At 44.0% G+C, this 21,399-nt stretch overlaps 1 protein-coding gene across 1 annotated transcript in view; it reads right to left on the bottom strand.

The window, feature by feature from the left end:
• The window catches only part of NID2 (nidogen 2), a 76,314-nt gene extending 55,718 nt beyond the window's left edge, over positions 1–20,596 (bottom strand). Inside the window, exons 1-3 of the mRNA XM_045287635.1 lie at positions 20,393–20,596; positions 19,448–19,756; positions 214–446 (exon numbers count right to left, since the gene is read on the bottom strand). Coding sequence (XP_045143570.1) covers positions 214–446; positions 19,448–19,756; positions 20,393–20,596 — 746 coding nt within the window. The remainder of the gene's footprint in view (positions 1–213; positions 447–19,447; positions 19,757–20,392) is intronic.
• Positions 20,597–21,399: the final 803 nt, after the last annotated feature.

Raw genomic sequence — 21,399 nt, 5'->3', positions numbered from 1 at the left:
GCACACAGACACACTGTTCTGTTTCTGGTAGCTAACCCTGATGGGACAGGAAAAATACAAATTTTGGTGAACTTGATCCTCCCTGAGCCAAATTTCTGGTTTTGACCTGATGCCAAGAGAGTATTTTGTGATATTGTGGCCACTCACGTGTATGAACCGTCTAAAGGCGCTGACATTCAAACATGAAGGGGGGTAAGCCCTAGAATTACTCACTGGTAGAGGTTTTTTATAGACTGTTCAGTGCTGGTCAAGCTGAAATACAGCCCTTCTCTCTTCAGATCATCAAGCTCCCCTCGGCAGAAGCCCACTCGGGCTGGAAGTTCGAGCTGGACATTATAAGACTCCTTGGGGCGCGTTCCAAAGAAATGAAGGCCATTGGTGGGATAAAGAAAGAGGGCGTAGGTATCAGACTCATCATACGCCAAAACCACCTGGAAAGTGTTCCGCTGAAAAAGAAAGAGAGAGGGGACACAAGTTAGAACACCCGTAGAACCAACAACAGGGGATGCACACACCGCATCCTAAAAAAAGGTGGAAAAATCTTCTCCTTTCTGTTTTCTCTGAATTGTGTCTGTAAATATAATTGTTTGTTAAAATGTCCTCCTCTGTTACAAATGCCACTGTGTACATTGTATTACTCATTGTTATACTCCTCTTTAGTCAATCTACATTAACAGTTAAAGTGTTCTAACTCATAGAGACCCTGTAGGACAGGGTAGAACTGACCCTGTGGGTTTCTGAGCCTGGAACTCATTACGGGAGTAGCAGGCTTTGTCCCCCACCCCCCCATACATAATAGCAAATGTAAAAAACATAATAATTGCACTGCTATGGGAAAAAGTTGGTGGCTATTTCCCATAAAAAGCTACACATAAAGTTAACCACAGCCTAGCAATTCCACTCTTGGGTGTAGTCTCAAGAGACTTGAAAACAGAGGCTCTAACCAGTATTTGTACACCGATATTCATTGCAGCATTATTCACAAGAATCAAATGATGACAACACAAGTGTTTGCTAAGATGAATGGATAAACAGAGTGGGGGATAAACATGCAATGAAAATGTATTCTGTCATAGAGAGGAATTAAGTGCTGATACATGCTATGACATGGATAAACCTCAAAAATATGCTGAGTCAGACACCAAGAACAAATATTGTATGATCCCATTTACGTGAAATATATCATAGGCATACGCAGTTTGTAGAGATGTCAAACTTTGGGGAATGGATAGGAGTGATGGCAACATATCATGGTGAAAGTAGTTAGTGCCACAGAATCACACATGGAAAATGGCGACAATGGCAAACTTTTTGATTACATCCATCTATCTTATCGGTTTCACACATCTCTCTTCCAAACCTCTTTAATCTGGTAACGTGTAGCAACATTAACCTGGGCAGCCACTGCCCTAGGCATTCAACAGCTCTTGTCTGTATTATTCATCCATCCATCCATCCATCAACAGCTCTTGTCTGGATTATTCATCCATCCATCCATCCACCCATCCATCCACCCACCCATCCATCCATCCATCCATCCATCCAGTCAGCCAGCCAACCAACCAACCAGCCTGATTGGGCAGCATAATGCCAGGCACTGGCTGACCGAAACGCCTCCTTACTGCTCGCACAGCCTCATCCTCTTTCGTCCTCCAATGTACCGTGTCACCCCAGTTCTCCTGTCTTCATCTCACACATAAGAAAAGAGAGGCGCAAAGGCGCAGCGCTGGCTGCGCTGAGGAAGCTGGTCGGTAGTTCTGCTCCAGAATCTGCGCCCTGCACCATTTGCGATCTGGTTTCAAACTCCCTTCCCAGGCTCAGTTCCAGGCAAACTGGTTAATGTTCCACATTTGTGCCATGCTCTGCTCATGCCTGAAAACCCTCACACAGCCTCGAATGCTGCTTCTCTGAGAGGTCTGTGTTTCCCTGCAGAATCATTTCCGCCTCATGGGTCTTTCTCGTTAAGAGGCATCCCATTTTGCCTTAAACAATTCATCCAATTTACTCATGGATAAATTGTGCATTATTTTCAACTGCCACGTGCCTACTAAGCACTAGGAATTATGCATGGTGCTGGAGAGGCAAGAGAGTGAGACTGTGAACAGGGCAGCCTCATCCTTTAGGAGAGAAACAGCCATGGCAGGAATTTTAAGCTGGGGATTGCCCACGGAAATAGAGGACCCGGTGGAGGGTGTGTGTCCAGGACTAAGGGGTGGGGTGAAGGGTGGGGAGGCGTCACAGAGACTGCTTGTGAACGTTAGTAAACACCACAGGAGTCTGAACAGACCAGCAAAGAGAAACCAGGAGCTTGAGTTACCCACAAACTCCACTCCAGCCCCTAATAGAATTGCTCTTACAGTTGAGCTTACTCTCACACTTTCAACAAAAGACTCTCTGCCTTTACCTACCCGGAGCTATCTTTCTTACCCCTGATGTGTAAAATCCATTAGTCTGTAACACCTTTAAAAGACACTATATTAAGAAATCCATTAATTCCTCCTCTAAATTCTACTCTATTTACAATTTAGTTGGGACCTGGAGATGCATTTAAAAATAGTACATACTTCCCCTATAACGTGACCCTTAAAAGCATCATTCGCGACTAAGTCAAATTGCTTTCCGGTTCTTCTAGGCAGAGATGACCATCCTACACGAGGATGATAACACAGCAAAGACATGGTTCTTCTCTCCCCACGTGCTGCTCATGCTCCCTTCTAATGGAGAAAGTTCCTTTCGATGTCTAAAGTCAAAGCATAGTTGGGGGTCTGCGTCCAGGGCCACGAAATTCAAGTGGTGTAGCATGATTTACACGAAAGCTTTTCTTTTGGTTCCCTAACACGGGAAAAACCCCATCTTTTTGATGTTCTTTCAGCCACAAAGTAACAGCCAAGAAGCCTCTTATTCTTGTTGCTGTAGTCGGTGACTGTTTCTTAAGCAAACTTTTGACTTTTCCAAATAATGTGTTCTAACATTTCTAGAAAGTAAGGAAACCACAACTTTTGCCAAATGTAAACAAAGGCGGTTCTGCATCATCTGTACACCACATGCTCACGTCATTCATTAATATAGATTCAATAACTTCACAGTGTTGGTTTAGTTTGAATAAATAATGTTCAACTGGGGAAGGAAGGTACTTCAGGAGAAAGGAACTCATTTTAAATAGCTAAGCTTTCAAAGTTCCTGGCATCCATCTCCTGGAATAAAAATACGAGGAGACAATCCTGGTTGTGAGCTTCGAGAAAGTCTGAAATAAGAAGGTTGTATAGATTGTGAGGCAGTGGAAAGGGTTAGGGGGCGTCTGGTTTTTTACTGGGGGGTCTGGAAATTTAATACTTGTTCACTTTCTTAGTCAGTCAACAAAGTCGTGTCTGTTACATTTCATACAACTTCTTGTATATGCTACCCCTGAGACAACTAGGTGGTAAGTGTTTTCTGTACTTGTCTCTACTGAAATTGGAAAATATCAGAGGGATAAGAACAACTTCAATAGAATTTAAGAGTCAAAATATACTCCAAAGGAGAATGATTCTTTAAAAGCCACCGAGCATCCCAGATGATCACTTCTGAAGTTCTCCCTCTCTGTTCTGCAAATTCTACGTCTCCTCAGGGAAGAGCCCACTTCATGAAGTCCTGAGAGGCTCCCGCTCCCAGCACTCTTTGACCGGCTTCCAAACCGGAAAGGTCGTCACGTTCCTAGATAGAAACAAGCCTTTGCAAAAGCCACACACTCTGTCTCTGCAGGGAAACCCTCAGATGGGCTGCCAAACTCCACAAAAGGGTCAGTGGTTCCTAACTCCCCCGGGATCCCCGAGAAGACAGAAGGCTCAAAGGCAACGAGGAGCAGGAGAAGGAGCAGGGCCAGTCGTCCCAGAGCCTCGAATTCGCACCACCCTGTTCTCAGAAAGAAAAGCCAGAACTCTCAGCGAAAGCCAGGGAAGAGTCTGCCTTTTCCTCCCAGGCCTGGGACATCACCCATCAATGATGGTTTAACATGCGACAGAGCCAGAGTGATGGAGACAAAACATGCCCCTCGATGAGTTTCTAATTTCTGTAATGCATTTCATTCATTTCAACCTTCTGATTAAAAAAAAAAAAAGAGAACTGTGCCGGAGGCTGCCTGTAGGGGCACACAAACATTAAAATGAAGAGTCAGGGTGACTCGATGAGGACTGCAGAGTTCTCCCCTGTCTCCCTCAGGGGCACATGGGTTCTGGATTTGTAGGATCACTGATCTTGTCTGCATAAATTACCTCATTCAGATTCTGCTCTAAATCTACCCAAGCCCAATGCCACTGGATCAATTCTGACCTTGCAATGATTAGTATTTTGACAAGAAAACATGGCCTCGGTTCCATATTAAACAGATTCACGTAACACAGCTCTGTACATATCACATTGCTAAGATAAAACATAAGCCGATATGTACCATATGCAGATATGCTAAAAAATACAGCCAGCCTTCTCCTTCGAAGTCAGGATGGCCAGAGTTGGTCTCCCGTACGTTCAACATGTTATCAGGAGTGACTAGCCCTTGTAAAAGGCCATCATGCTTGGTAGGGGTGCAGCAAAAGAGAGGAAGACCCCCAATGAGATGGACTGACAGCAGCTGTAACATGGGCTTAAGCTTAACAGTAGTGAGGAGATTGCAAGACTGGGGAGTTGTCCATAATGTAGCTATCAGTGGAAATGGCTCAATGGCATCAAACAGCAACAAGCCCCAGAGATCCCAGGGTTAAAACAAACAGACACGAAATCTCTGTATGTCTTCCATTACTAAGTTCTTTGACAATCAACACCATGACTTCTTTGCTCTAGCCTACAGCACGCTGGGACAGTTCCAGAAAGCTTGGATGAACTCTTGCTCTTTGACTTGATAAACATTGTTTGTTCATATTTGTCAGATGCAATCACACCTTGATGTTCCTGAAACATCAGGTGCCACATTCCATCACACCCACCATCCATGGAGAGAAACGGCAGATGTAGAACTAAAATTGTTTTATGAGCTAAAGAAAAGATGCCATTCCTCTGATACATTCAAGTTTCCAGTAACTTTGCAATATAAAGTTAGTATGCCAAGGTTTAACAAAAGCATGTAGAACTCACACAGTCTTTCAACAGAGCAGATTAATGTTTGCCAAAAGTCTATCTCCAAAGAATGATTAAAATAAGAACTCAAGTGGCAGGGTACTTTAAAATATTCAGAAGAACCTTCAATGTATCCACATTGAAAAAACATGCTCCCTCCAAACAGAATTTTCGTCTCTTTTCCAACTAAGCATATGGCAATGTCTGAAGGTTTTTCATTTGAAAGTGCAGGAAAGAGGGGAATCTCCAACTCCTGTCTCCACCCGAAGTTGTAAGAGTCCTTACACAAAAGAGCTTAGATTTTACACAGCAGCATCCACATAAAAAATAAAGCAATCAAGTAAGTGGAATTTGGCCGAAGCCAGCATCAATAGGGACACGCCGATTGGCTGTACATCTGCACCTTCTGGGTATAGTGAACCACAATGGTTAATTAAAAATATCACTTCTGTCAATTCCCCAAGTCACCCTGTAGGGAAGGCATTGATATTCCATTTTAAAGACTAGGAAACTAAGAGTGAGGCTGAGTCTTTGCTTCCAAAGTTACTACGTAACTGATCATACACCCCTTCTTTTTCAAGAAGGGCTTTTTAGCTATATTGTCATTATCTTTAAATCCACCCTGGCTGTGATCTCTGACATGTGTCAACCTTGCTAGGTCACGATTCTCAGTATTTTGCCACTATCCTCCATTTTGGGATATGACGTAAGAGGAGTTTCCTGGGTGTGTGGCCTGCATTCAATGTATAAATTCTTTTGGTCTCTGGCTTCATCATTCACTTCCAACTCTTCATCATATGACCTCTGGTTCTTTGGACTTGTGCCAGCAGCCTAAGGCCTGCCATGCAGAGTCTCCATTAAGGATTCTCCAGTTCCACGAACCCAAGCCATTCCTCTGATATATTCACGGTCCCAGAAACTTTGCGATACAAGGTTAGTATGCCAAGATTGAAGAAAGAAAAGTTAAAAAAAAAAAAAAAAGAAGAAGAAGAAAGAAAGGAAAGTAGAAATCACACAGTCCTTCAAGCAAAGTAGATGACTGTTTGCCAGGAATCAAGGGGTGGAAACAGGAGTGGCACCACTCACGATTACCCTAGTGATTCATTCACAACTCTTGGTTTTCTCCCTGTTGTTCTAGGCTCTGCAGGTCTTAGTGCCTACGGGAGTCAGTCATCTGAGCATCCTATTTTGGGCTCCTGAGCCCCTGCAATCACAAAAGTCAAAAGAAACTTCCAGCCTGACCCAAGGATTTACTTTTGCTTCTCTAGAAAATCCAATGTTGAGGCATTGGTACTGAAAGTGGTGATCTCTCCCCCTCACTGCCACTGAGTCCAAACAATTCATAGTGAAAGCGAGTATTAAAAATGAGCAAAACTAAACACTCACTGCCACCAACTCTATCCAACTCATAGCAACCCTCTAGGACAGGGTCAAACTGCCCTGGTGGGTTTCTGAAACTGTAGCTCTTTATGGGAATAGAAAGCCTGGTCTCTCGATTATACAGGGACAAAATCACAGGATGAGTTTCCTGAAGGGTATGGTAATATGTGGGTCCTGTAATGTAAAAACTTTAAGAACCTTTCCAGAAGGAGTCTGAATTACAACTTTTGTGTTGGGACAGGGGTTGGAGCTTCTCAGTCTAGCTAATCTTAAAGGCACTGATGGCTATGCCTCAGGTCGTAAAGAGGGCACTGCTAATCCAGGGAGGGCACTGCTAATCCAGGGAGGGCACTGCTAATCCAGGGGATGCGCTATTCAAAGAAATATGCAAAATACCACCACCACTGGATTACATCTTTATAAGATACAAGACTCTGCTTGATTACCTATTTGATACTATTCTACAGTTCTGTCATAATACAATGTGTAAATTGATGGTAGATTAGCTAGATAAAGTGGGAAAGAGATAAGCTCCAACCTTCAGAGCCACAGCTCAAGCACCAGATAGAAGACCTGAATGTTGCTACTTGTGCCTGCAGAAAAGCTTTATTTCTGGTAGCAAGAGGGCTGATACTCCCAAAAACCAAACCCAGAGTCTTAGCTCGAGACTGGCTACATCAGAACACCAACTGAATTTCCAACTGAGAATGATGTCTGAGGCCAACCTGAAGGCAAACACTGGAAAGAAATGGGATCCTGAAATCTGGCAATACTAGGAAAGCAAGCAACAAACAAAACAACAAAACAGAAAAACCTCAACAAAAAAGAAAGCAGAAGGAGCTGATACCAAGGGCTCAAGTAGAAAGCAAATGTTTTGAGAATGATGTTGGCAACAAATGTACAAATGTGCTTGACACAATGGATGGATGGATGGATTGTGACAAGAGTTGTATGAGCCCCCAATAAAATGATTTCAAAAAGAAAAAGAAAATACCAAAGAAAAAAGTAAATAAACAAATAAATAAACTCAAAAAAGGGACATAAAAAAGAACTTTAAGAATATTAAAATGAGTCAAAAGGGAGATCAAGTAACAAGGTGTTTCACTTTAGCTTAAGTACATCTGTCATAATCGACTTTCTAATGCTTTCTGTCTGATTACAAAGCTATTTACATCCTTCGACTATGGTCTGAGGGGATTCACCAGAGACTTAATCCATGTGGGGACCTTGCAAATGGATTGTGGGCTCCCATTGTCATCCATAGCCTTCTGCAAACCAGGGGTTCATAACTTAAGCTCTGATACCACTCATTCGTTCCTTTAGATTTTCTGCACACACAAAAAATTATTCTTAGATTGAGGCTAGAATTAAGTGTAAGCCCCTAATCCATTCATATGTCTAAGGTTTATATATGTCTCTGGTTCACTTTAGAGATGTCATTACCATTTTATGATAGAGAACATTATAAATCATCCCTCTGATGGTAAGGTAATTCTACTGAGAGTATCATTAATTCAGCCAAGGGTATAGAATTTAAAACACTGTTGAAAAAGGAAAATTATACACTTATAGGCCAGCTTTTCAGGCGGGAATACGTGAATCACTGATTCGTACAGACTGACTGCTTAAGTGACTGGAGACTACAAATCAATGGGAGTTGGTGATAGGGCAAAACTTTCACTAACACTCATTCACAAAGGCAGAGCCATGCCTACATATGCCATAGAAAGCAAAGAGGGCATTAAAAATAGTAGACATATGGTAGTCGTGGGTCACCATTCATTAGGCACCCTTAAAACGAGAGCTTCGAACCAAATCCAATGACCACCAATTCCATAACCTTGGGATAGCAGTCCTCTGCTTCTTCTCACACTAGGGAGTTACAGTCTGAAGTCCAAGGGAGTAGGTCAGTTCCTTAAATCTGTGAGAGGTGAATTCGAAGTAAGTCTTGCTCTATCAGCAAAGAAAGGTGCTGGAAGGCTTTGCTCTGTTTCCACCACTATGGCTGACTCTCCTTTGAGAAGGGAGCTTCCCCAGCTGTTTGGGGAGTGCCTGCCAGCCTGAGGGGCTCATCTTTCAGCACTGCACCGGACAACGTTTAGATGCCATTCCGAAGCTTTTTAGTGGCCTATCCCTCAAGTGGACACAGTCTTCCTTCTTCAGTCTCTGTTCTTAGTCTGAAAACTCCACTGAAAACTATTCACCTCGGATCACCCTGCTGGTATTTGAAGAACACAGTGACATCGCTGCCAGCATCACAGCCAGCACACAAGTCATAGCAATATGAAAAAGGGCCAGACCAACCGAACCTGTACCTGGAATTAAGTCCCTGCAAACTCCCCATGCAGTAACATATGAAGTGTAAGGTACATTATACTCCAAAAAAACTACTTGTTTTCTAATACGGACCAAAAGAAACCTGGGCGATATGTGTGGGAATGACTGGTAAGAATGGAATAATGGTGTAAGGAATATAAAGTTGAATCAGTCAGTTTATGGAACTGTTTTGGTATACTGTATAAGAAAGTATCTCAAAGATTAAGGAAATTAGCATGTGAATTTATCAGGTTGGACTCACGGGGTAGGAAGCAAGTTGGTAAAAGAAGTCTAGCTTTCATGAAGGTTATGATTACATTTTATGTTATGCCAGATGATTACTACCTTAATTGAATTAATATACCTAACTACAATGGGCTTGATAGGAGCCAAGGGTTAGCACTTACTAGAAAAAAATGTGAGGGGGGACCACAACAAAACTGGAAGGTTTTTTTTGTTTGTTTGTTTCAAAGCTATGTATTTATACAAAAAAACCGTATCACCTTCAAAGTACCCTCCATTACACTTAACACATTGGTCAAATCTGCAATTTCATTCTTCTTCTTTTTAAAAAAATCATTTTATTAGGGGCTCGTACAACTCTTATCACAATCCATACACACATACATTGTGTCAAGCACATTTGTACATTTGTTGCCAACATCATTCTCACAACATTTGCTTTCTACTTGAGCCCTTGATATCAGCTCATTTCCCCTTCCTCATGAACCCTTGATAATTTATAAGTTATTATTATTTTGTCATGTCTTACACTGTCCAACGTCTCCCTTCACCCACTTTTCTGGTGTCTGTCCCCCAGGGAGGAAGTTATATGTAGATCCTTGTCATCGGTTCCCCCTTTCGACCCCACCTTCCCTCCACTCTCCCAGTATCACCACTCTCACCACTGGTCCTGAAGGGGTAATCTGTCCTGACTTCCCTGTGTTTCCAGTTCTGTACCAATGAACATCTTCTGTCTAGCCAGATTTGTAAGGTAGAATTGGTATCATGATAGTGGGGGGGAGGAAGCATTTAAGAACTAGAGGAAAGTTGTATGTTTCATTGTTGCTACCCTGAACTCTGACTGGCTTGTCTCCTCCCAACAACCCTTCTGTAAGGGGGTGTCCAGTTGCGTACAGATGGGCTTTGGGGCTCCACTCTGCATTCACCCTCATTTACAATGATACGGTTTTTTTGTTTTTTGATGCTTGATACCTGGTCCCTTCTACACCTCATGGTCACACAGGCTGGTGTGCTTCTTCCATGTGGGCTTTGATGCTTCTGAGCTAGATGGCTAATTGTTTACCTGCAACCCTTTAAGACCCCAGATGCTATATCTTTTCATAGCTGAGCACCATCAGCTTTCTTCACCACATTTGCTTATGCACACATTTGTCTTCAGCAATCATGTTGGCAAAGTGTGCATAATGGTGCAATTCCATTCTTGGAAACATTTTTCAAACTCATTTGTTTGCATGGCCTTGTTTTTTTCTTCACCTCTTCTACATCATCAAATTGCTATCCTTTCATGTCCCTCTTCATTCGCAGAAACAAAAATAAGTCACACAGAGCAAGGTCAGGTGAGGAACATGTGTGGGGCAAGAGAGGCATACTGTTTTTTGCCAAAAACTGGCACACTGAGATAGCTGTATGAGCAGGTGCATTGTGTTGGTGGCAAAACCAGTCCCCCATCTACCAAAAATCATGCCTTTTATTGTCACACACTGTTAGGCAATCTCTTCAGAACTTCTAAATAGAAAGCTTGATTAACAATCTGACCTGGTGGAACGAATTCCAAATGCAATACGAGCCCACATTTTCATCTGTTTGGGAAGTTAATGGAAATCCAGAACAAGGTTTATCATCAATCACCATTTCACCTTTTTTGAAATGAGAAAACCTCTAATCTACTTGAGTTTTTCCCATAAATCTGTCCTTGTAAGCTGTGTTCAACATCACAACAGTTTTTGCAGCAGTTTTTCCAAGCAGGAAACAAAATTTCACAGTCACACACTGTTCTCTTAAATTGGCCATCACAAAAAATGAGGTTCAAGTAAAACTACTTTTATGAAAAAATTCACTGTGACCAGAGAAAATCTTCCCAGGCGATGCCACTGGGTACACTAACTCAGAGTGAGTTGCTCAATGCTCGCCTAGCAGGGAAAATGTGTACTATGAAAGCTCTGCTCTGCCCAGTACAATTCCGGTTTTATTTGGTTACCCCTTTGTAGGTGTGATTAAGGACAGCAAAACCAAAATAGTAATTATAATAGTCTGACTTACGTGTACGTAGGCACTCACTATTTAGTCAGAGGTGCCCTGGTCGCACAGTGGTTATGCACTGGATTGCTAACTGCCAGGTCAGAAGTTCAAAACCACCAGCTGCTATGTGGGAAAGATGAAGTTTTCTACTTCTGTAAAGTGTTACAGTCCTGGAAACCCATTGAAGAAGCACTATTCTGTCCTACAGGATCACTATGAATTCCATTATTTTTCAATTCCATGTGTCCGCACACTTTCCCACAACCCCCTCATAGAAGGGAAATCCACCAAGTACTCATATTTATTTGATCTGTGCTAATTGGAAGAATTCTAGGCCTAGTGTATGGCAATCTAACTTGAAACACCAGACTAGAGTCACAGCCCCTCAGTCAAGTCCCAGAGCTGAGCCAATCTACAGACCCACAGCGCCTTCAATGAAATGGAGTCTGGGACTCCTTCAAGAAGGACACCCACTGCATTGCCAAACATTCCTAGCATCTCCACATTTTTATGAGAATGACTGTTGGAAAAAATTAAATTATCAAACTTTTCTGGATTACTGAACACTTGTTCTAAAGTGACACTAATTCCAGGAGACCCAAACAGTCACTGTGGTACCCCATTCAGAGTCAGGGTGGAGGTCAAGTTACCAATGGAGTCTTAGCGCAAGTCCATCTCACAGTGGGTTCCCAAGCACATCCTGTGATGAGTTTCCCAGGTTCAGAATGTATAATGAGCACAGACATACTCAGCAACTGGTAAAACACTCATATTATTTCCCTGATATGACAAGGATATCATTGTAGGAAAAGCCAAGTGGGAGCTGTTAGAATGGCCCCTACCTAGAAATATAGCAAACTGAAAGCCATATTCTTGGAGGGAATACAGAGATTTGTTCCACATCAAGAACTTGGAGGATGTAGGTGTGGTGATTCCCACCACATCCCTTTACAACTTCCTATTTGGCCTGTGTAGAAAACAGATGGATCTTGAGAATGACAGTGTATTATTTTAACTTAACCAGGTAGTGACTCCAATTATAGTTGTTGCTTCATATGTGGTTATATTGCTTGAGCAAATGAAGGTAACTCTTGGCACCTAGCATGCAACTTTTAATTTAGTCAATGCCTTTTCCTCGAATCTAGTTTCTAAGATTAACACCTGTGAGTTGGAATTAATTCAATGGCAGTGAGTTTGGTTTTGGTTGGGAAGAAAAACACCAGAAGCAGTGTTTCTTATGCTGGAATGGCCAGAAATATATCTTCACTATCCTTCATCAAGGGTCTGCCAACTCTCCAACTCTGTCATAATGTAGTTCTCCGGGGTCCTTGATCACCTTTCCTTTCTTTTCCATAAAACATTCACACTGGTCCATTACATTGGCAATATTTTGCTGACTGGACCTAGTAAGGAAGCGGTATCAATAACTCTTGATTTATTGGTAAGACACTTACATACTAAATGATGAGAAATAAATACAACAAAAATGCAAGCATCTTCCATCTCAGTTAAGTTTCTACCATTCAAGTGGTGTGGGACACAACGAAATATTCCTTCTAAAGTGAAGAATATCGTGTATCTGGCCTGTCCTCTAACTGAAGTACAGGCACAATGCCTGGTTGTGCCCGGATATTTTGGAGGCAACATATCTTTCCTTTGGATGTACTATTCCAGCCTATTTATTAAGTGACTCAAAGAGCTGCCAGTTTTGAGTGGGACCCAGAAAAAGAAGGCTCTGCAACAAGTTCAGGCTGCTTTATGCTCTGACCCTGGAGCCATATGATCTAGTTCCTCCAATGGTTCTTGCATTAGTGGCAGAGAGAGATGCTGTTTGAAGCTTTTGGCAGGTCTCTACTGGTGAATCATAGTACAGACCCTTAGGATTATAGAGCAAAACTATGCCAGCATCTGAAGATAACGACTCTCCTTTTGAAATATCAACTTTTAGCTTGTTACTAGGGCTTAGAGATGGCACATCTAAACATGGGTCACCAAATCACTATGAGGACTAAGCTGTTCCTTTTGAACGGAGTGTTTGTGATCTCAGAGTTATCAAGTTGGACATGCACAGGAACACTCCATTACTAACTGTAATGAAGTCCTTGAGCAGGATTTGAAGGCACAATTAAGTTACACAAGAGTGGTTGAAATGTCCATGGTACCCATTTTTGTCATATTACCTCCCCCTAGTTTGCACCTACAGTCCCACGGGCAGTTTCTTATGATTAGTTGACTGAAGAGAAAACTTATGCCTGGTTTACAGGTGGCTCTGTGTGATATGCAGGCAACACTGTAGCCCCTTTCTGGGACTTCTCTGAAGGACAGTGCTGAAGAGAAACCCTCTTAATGGTCACAACATCAAGCAGAGCACTTGGTTATTCTCTTTGCTTGGAAGGACAAAAGGCCAGATATGAAACTGTATACTGATGCATGGGCTATCGCCAAGGTTTGGCTGAAGGCCCAGTCCGTCAGTAACAGAGACTAATACTGAGTGTCCAATATGACAACATTCCTTGGTCTGATCAGACATCCGGGTAGTGGGTTTATTATGCTCATGGAAAGGACAGTATTTTGTTCTTACTGGGATAGACATGTACTCTAGATACAGACTTGCCTTCCTTGCAAATAACGTCATTTTTAGGTGCCTACAAGTCAGTTCCACTTTGTCAATCATCTTGTTGAGAGTCTTTCTCTTTTTCACTGCACTACTACTCTACCAAGTATGATGTTTTTCTCCAGAGACTGGTCTCTCCTGACATGTCAAAGAACACGAGACAAAGTCTTGCCATCCTTGCCGCTAGGGAGCATTCTGGCTGGACTTTTTCCAAGATAGCTCTGTTCGTTCTTTTGGTAGTTCATGGTACTTTCAACATTCTTCACCAGCACCATAATTCAAACAATACTACTACCAAAAGTACCATACATGGGCTTGCAGAATGACCCATCCATCATCATAGTATCCCACAGAGCACTGCCTCAGATCAGGGGACTCACCTCAGTGTGGCAATGGGTCCATGCACATGGGGTTCACTGGTCTTAACCATGTTCCCCATCAACCTGACGTAGGGGATTGACAGAATAATTAAAGGCCTTCTAAAGGCACAATTATGGCACCAAGTAGGTATTTTGCAGGGGTGGGACCTCCCCAAGAGGTTCTTTATGCTTTAAACCAGAATCCAATAGATGGTGCTATTTCTCTCATAGACAGGATAGATGATCCCGGCAAACAAGGGGTGGAGATAAGAATGGCACCAGTCACATGACCCTTGTGATCCATTCACAGCATTATTGTTTCTGTACCTGAGACTCAAGACTGCAGGTCAAGATGTCTCAGTTCCAAAGGGTGACATGCTCCCATTTGAAAGCACAACACCAGTTGCAGTGATTTGGAAGCAAAGAGTGCCACCCAGCCTCTTTGTGCTCCACATAGATCAATAGGCAGAGGAGGCAGGTACTTGATCTTGATTAAAAATCAAAGCCAAATCCATTGCTATCGAGTCAATTCTATCATAATCTTTTTTTTTTCTATCATAATCTTATAGGACAGAGTGAAACAGCCTCAAAGGGTTTCCAAAGCTATAATCCTGATGGAAGCAGACTGCCGCATCTTTCTCCCATGGAGCAGTTGATGAGTTTGACCGACAAACTACAAAAATCAGTCAAAATCCTTCACCATGGCTCCTTTGACCATGATAGACAAGGAGAAATCATATCGATTGTGCATAATAAAGATAACTAATGAGGGCATCTTATCTGTAGTGCAATTTTTCATTTCATCTAAGACCTGATAAAATGTGGATGTAAAATTTTACATCCTGAGCACAGAGGCTCTAGAATAACAACCCTAGGACTTCTGTACAATTTCTCATCTGTGGATTCACGTTGCTTACTAACTTAACTTTGTCTTTGTTTCTCTGTTGAAAAATGAACAAAGATGCAGCTGATTTCACTTCAGAACACTGTGACACTGATTTGGAAGTGATATTGGCATGCAAATTGTCTTTGGAAGCAGATTTCCTGCCAAGTTCATTCTTTCTTTGAATGAACTATAGTTCCAAGGACCCATCTGTTACTATGATCACAATGAAAGAATACAACTCAAGCCTTGTTCATTGAAAGCCTTCGGGAAGGCACAACCATTTTTTTTTGACACAACCATTATTGTTTACAGCTATATCACTTGTGCTAAGGAAATAGCTCTGCATCAAAGTCTGAACAAAAAAAGATTAAGGAATCTGTGTCCTAGACCTGCCTCTGCATCACTTACAGCTACATTCTGGAGAGTTGCTCTAACTTCTTTTTGCCTTTATCTATGAAAAGCAAACATTTATTCACTTGCCTATCTTGTAGGATTATTGTGGGGCAAGAGCATAATAAAGTACTGTTATAAGAATTTAACAAGATAGAGAGATAAACATACATAAAGGTTAAGTGACCAGTCTTTCCTTTGTGTTTGTACATTCTTTTTTTGATTTTGTAAAAATCATTTTATTGGGGGCTCTTACAGCTCTTATCACAGTCAATACATACACCCATTGTGTCAAGTGCACGTGTACATATGTTGACACCATCATTTTCAAAACATTTTCTTTCTACTTGGGCCCTTGATATCAGCTTATTTCCCTCTTCCCCCCACATCGCTCCCTCATGAATTCTTGATAATTTATCTTTTGGTTTTTTTCATGTCTTACACCAACCACTGTCTCCCTTCACCTACTTTTCTGACATCCGTCCCTCTGGGAAGGGGTTGTATGTAGATCACTGTGATCCGTTCCCCCTTTCTTCCCCCACATTCCCCTTCCCCTTCTGGTATTGCTACTCTCATCATTGGTCCTGAGGGGTTTATCTGTCCTGGGTTCCCTTTGTCATCACATGACTGTGTCATCAGACTCCACTGGAAAACACTCCTAAAGGTCAACAAACACACCTGGAACTATTTAAAGGCTTTTCTTTTTCAGTCATTGGTTGTTTTTTTATGATTGTTTTGTTTTGCTTTGTCTTATTTTTTTATGCTTATTATTGTCTCTGCATGTCTATCTGGAGGAGAAAACAACGGACCGATGGTTCCAGGGGAACATGGGAAAGGGGGAGGCAGGGAAAAGGAAGTGGGTGTTAACAAACACATGGACAAGGGAACAACAAGTGATCTAAAATCGATGGCAAAGAAGGTAGAGGATGCCTGGCGGGGCTTACTCAAGAGCAAGACAAATTACTGAAACCCAAATGAAGGCCAAACATGATTGTGGGACAAGCGGAAAGTAAAAGGAAATAGAGGAAAGAACTAGGAGGCAAAGGACATTTATAGAGGTCTAAATACAAGCATGTACATATGTAAATATATTTATATATAATGACAGGGAAATAGATCTAAGTATATATATATTTATATGTTAACTATTAGATAGCAGATGGACATAATACTTCCTCAACACAAGAACGCCTTGTTCTAATAACCTGGCATTCCATGATGCTCACCTTCCCGACACGATCACTGAAGACAAAATGTATGCATAAGCAAATGTGGTGAAGAAAACTGATGGTGCCTGGCTATCAAAAGATATAACATCTGGGGTCTTAAAGGCTTGAAGATAAGTGACCATCTAGCTGAGAAGCAACATAGTCCACATGGAAGAAGCACACCAGCCTGTGTGATCATGAGGTGTCCATGGGATCAGGTTTCAGGTATCAAAAACCCAGAAAAATGACAAAAAATCATATCAATGTGAATGAGGGGGAAGTACGGAGTGGAGACCCAAAACCCATCTGTTGACCGACCATTGGACACCCCCTTATAGAAGGCTCACAAGGAAGAGATGACTCAGTCAGGGTGCAGTAGAGCACCAACAAAACATACAACTTTCCTCTAGTTCTCTAATGCTTCCTCTCCCGCCCCCTCATCTCATGACCTCATTCTATCTTAAAACTCTATCTTAAAATCCATCTAGACAAGAACATGTACACTGGTACACATAAGAGCTCACAACAGAGGGAATCCAGGACAGATAAGCCCCTCAAGACCAATAATGAGAATAGCATACAATATTAATACAGTCAAATCAAACGCTCTTGGAAAGTCCAATTGTACCAATCCCCTGTTTAAAACTCTTCAAAGGCTGCAGACTTTCAAAGAACAAAGTCCAAACTCCTAATATCCTATGGTCTGTCCAGCTTCATGCCCCACCCTTCTTCCTCTTCAATAACTGTGTGCCAAATACCATGGCCCAAACAGATTATCTTTTATAACATATGTGGGATATGTCATAGGCTATCTCTTCTGACTGGAATGTTCTACTCTGCTCAACACAGGTTCAAAGTGACTCCTTCACTAAAATCCTCACTGACTTTAACTAGGAAGGAGCTAGGACTAGGCACTTTTAAGTTAAAAGACTGATTACATTGAGCAGTAGTCAATCTCACTACTACACTATGAGATTTTGGGGTAAAGAGTATCTCCTTTCACAGTGTCTATTCTGGTCCTGCCACACAGGAAATATGTAAACCAAGTTTGTTGAATAAGTCTCAACTCTGCTGAATATAATATAAATTATTTACATACATTTATTTAAATATGCTACATATAAGATATATGTTTAAGAAAAAATGAAGAAAACAATAAACTATTGACTAATTAACCGCTGATTTGGAGAATTACAGTGCTTCTTTTATGTTTTCCAAATTCCTTACTATAATTAATTTTTCAAATAAGATTTTAGAAATGTGAAAACAAATACGAGTGAATGAATAAATACAGCATAATGGAAGGGGTTTTATCTTATTGTTCTTTGTATCTTCTCCAACCTCTCCCCAGCCCATTGCCCGGAATAAGGAAGGTGCTCATTTGTTTGAATTGAATTATTCCGTTGAATGACTGAAATGTCTAACTGAAATGTTGCATTTTGAAATTATTCAATCAACAGAACTAGATTTTATCTGACAAAAATGTTAAATGGCAAGAAAATCTTAAATGCAAGTGACTTTTATATCCAGCATCTTCTTTGCTTAATAGACACTGGAAGTGATCACTCTTTCTTTGAATGAAATTCCATTCCGAGGACTTTTCTGGTACTAAGATCACATTGAGAGAAGGAAATTCAAACCTTGTTAATTGGAAACCTTTGGAAAAGGTACAGCTTATACCCTGAGAACATCGAGCAAGAATGGCCTGGTTGAAATACACAATGACCATGGGCGAGCTACTGAAACTCCGGAGGAGAACATTTGCCATTATGAATGGCATTATGAATCGGGCAACCCCGGTGAAAGAGTCATTCGACCCCCACAGGGGTCACGACCCACAGGTCGAGAACTGCGGATAGATTAAAATCAAACTCTTCTGCTTTTCTCAGTGTCACTTAAAACTGCATATCAGATATTTGCATTACGATTCGGGCCAGTAGCAAAATGACAGTGATGAAGTAGCATCGAAAATAATTTTATGGTTGGGGGCTCACCACAACATGAGGAAATGTATTAAAGGGCTGCGGCATTAGGAAGGTTGAGAACCACTGGCCTACAGACTGGGGCCTGGATGTTTTTACACTCCAGGTAAAGACTGTAAAACACACCCAAGGGTGGCCTCCTGCACACTAAGGAGCATGTATACTGGCACCTGGAGGGCAGTTTATCAAAAGTAAGCAAGAACTTTGGGAAAAATGCATTGTGGAATATCCTTAACTAATGAGTTAAGGAAAGATTTAGCTAAAAATAGAGAAATAAAAATAAAAGAAAATGAGCTTCGCATATTATAAATAATCATGAAAAGCTGAGAATAAGCCCAGTGACCGTTGGAACCCCTGCTTGAGGAAATGGTGGCAAATCTCCTTAGTGGAATATTCTACAGTCAGGAGACATGATGTCAAAATATACTTACTGACATTGACACATTCACTATCCACTATTCAGTGGAGAATAAAGTAGGTAACTAAACAGTCTGTGCAGGGGGAGCAAATTCTTGTTAGTAGAGATTGATAGATACAGATCTGGAAATGTTTAACAGGGGGTATCTTTGAATGGTCAGGAAATGAACAGTTGTTCTTTTTATTTTCTGGTTTTTCCTTCAGTGAACATATAATTAGAAATAACACTTCTACACTTAGAGCCCATTGGAAAACTAAGCAACCAAACAGTAAACTGCGTGTGTAAACCCAGAAGGGCTTCTGCAGCCTGACCCTCAATGCCCCGAGTACAACCTTTCCCGGGGAGGTGGCCATCTCTAAGGGTCTCAAAGAAGTCTGGAAACAGCTGCCTTCTTCACATCCAGGTCACTCAAGTCTGGTGTCACCACATGATCCATCAGGCTCTGTGTTGCCACAGGCTCAGCAAAGACTGAATCATTTCTCCCATTCAGGATTCAGGCTCATCTCTCCCTTTGATAGATCCCGGAGCCTCACTGGTCACTTACCTCTCCAGAAGGTGGCACCCCTCGGGTGACTTCCTCATAGGCGCCCACTTGCTCCCAGGTCACTAGGAAGGCATGGGTGGGGGCGAAGCGCGCGGCAGAGCTCGGGAAGCCGGTGTGCACGTAGTAGGCAGCTTGACTCAGCACTTCCGAGGAGGTGTCCTGACGATACAGGATCCGGCCCCTGCCCCGGCTGGTGTCGATATCAGCCAGGAAAGGGGCGATGGCCGGGAAGTCTGTGGGGAAATCATCGTCCACATACTGTGTCTCCCTGGGGAAGTCCTGGGTGGAGATGATGCCATTGGTGCCCACCTGGGAGAGAGGGCGAAAAGGTGACGGCCACTTACCCTGTAGGAAGCCAACGGGCGACCACTACAAACCCACATGTGTTTCTCAAGAGGCTTGAAGGGCATCTACAATTCCAAACGCGCCAGGCAGGCACCCAAGACTAACGCAGACCACCTGGAGCCCAATTCGAGCGCAGGGAGGGAGACGCGCGCCCAATTCAGCGGGGTGCCCAGCCCTCACTCTTACTCAAAGAGAGACTCCGCGGGTCCAGGGGCGCCGAGACCCCTCACTTCCTGCACAACTCTGGGCCCTGGGTCCCTGGGGAGCAAACGCGGGGGGTGGGGGTGGGGGTCAGAGGAGGGAATGCATTCTCGGCGTCCCACTGCGAACGCCCACCAGCCTCCTGAGCAACCCCACCTTCCTTTCCGCCTGGGATGAGCAAAGGCTGCGAACAATCCCCTTGGAGGTGAGGAAAGGCGGGGGTCAGGCTGCACGCCTGCTGCAAACCTCCCACCCGGGGGCAAGCTGGGCGCGCTGGGAAGGGAGACGATTTTCTTCCTTGGAAGGCAGCGCTTCGGTGAGATAGTCTTGTGCATTGCCCCCTGGAAAGAAGCTGCAGGAAAGGTCTCGAATCCTGCACGCCAGCCGGGATGGACTTACGTAGAGCTCACGGAACTGGGTTTCGTAGAAGCGCATGGGGATGGCCAGCTTCACCGCTGCCGAGCTCTCATCGTCGCCTTCTGGCAGGAGCTGGTCCTTCCACGACTCCCCGAAGGGGAAGAGCTCGCTCGGCTGCAGCGCTGCGACCTGGGACAGCAGCAGCAGCAGCAGCGCCGGCCTCCGGGCCGCCCGGTCCCCCCGCATGCTCGCTCGGCCGTGGGTGCCCCGCCGCCGCGCGCGTCCCCTGCCTGGCCAACCAGCCCACTAGCCGCTCCGCGCCAGCTTCGAACCGGGACCCCAGCGGGCGTCCTGCCGGGGCGGGCCCTTGGGCCCTTCGAGCGCGCTGATTGGCCGAGGTGCTCGGCCCGGGACCTATCGCCACGTCTGAGAAAGTTCGACAGCGGCCGCCACATCTGGTTCTCATTAAAGGTTTTCTAAGGCAGCGGTCGCGGGAGCCGCGGCCCGCTCTCCTCCACCGCTCCCTCCCCGGACCTCCCGGGTCACCCCAGGACCCCGTCGGGGCGGTCTGGAGGTCCGGCGAGCCCAGCCCGGGACCCTGGGGGACAGTGGGGCTGCGCGGGGTGATCCCGGCCGGAGGGGCACTGCGGGATGGTCGGGGCGAGGGTGTGTGCGCGAGGGCCGCGGGGTCCGGACTCCCTGGCCCTTGAGGCCACTCTGAGAAGCAGAGGAGCATTGTCGCTGCTGCGCGGCCGCTGCCCGGGCCCGGAGACGCCCTGCGGAGAAGCGCGCCTTTGTGCGGAGCCAGAGGCTGGGTCCCTGGTGCCGTCCGAGCCCCGCTGCCCCTCGCCACCCCGCCCACGCGCCCCCCACCGTGCTGTTTACCTCGGAGGTAAACCGCACTGGGGGACACCCTGAAACGCCGCTGTGTGGGACAGGGGGAAGCGCCCCGGGTGGGGACCAAACAGAAATGGGGCAGGAGGTGAACTGAGGCGCCGGGTGGGGTGGGACCAGCGGGCATCGGCGCTGCGCGGGCTGGCGGCCACCAG

Source organism: Echinops telfairi, unplaced genomic scaffold, assembly GCF_000313985.2.
Source record: "Echinops telfairi isolate 266 unplaced genomic scaffold, ASM31398v2 ScPeMD7_18;HRSCAF=68, whole genome shotgun sequence".
NCBI classification, from domain to species: Eukaryota; Metazoa; Chordata; class Mammalia; order Afrosoricida; family Tenrecidae; genus Echinops; species Echinops telfairi.
This window is presented reverse-complemented; position numbering and strand designations above follow the sequence as displayed.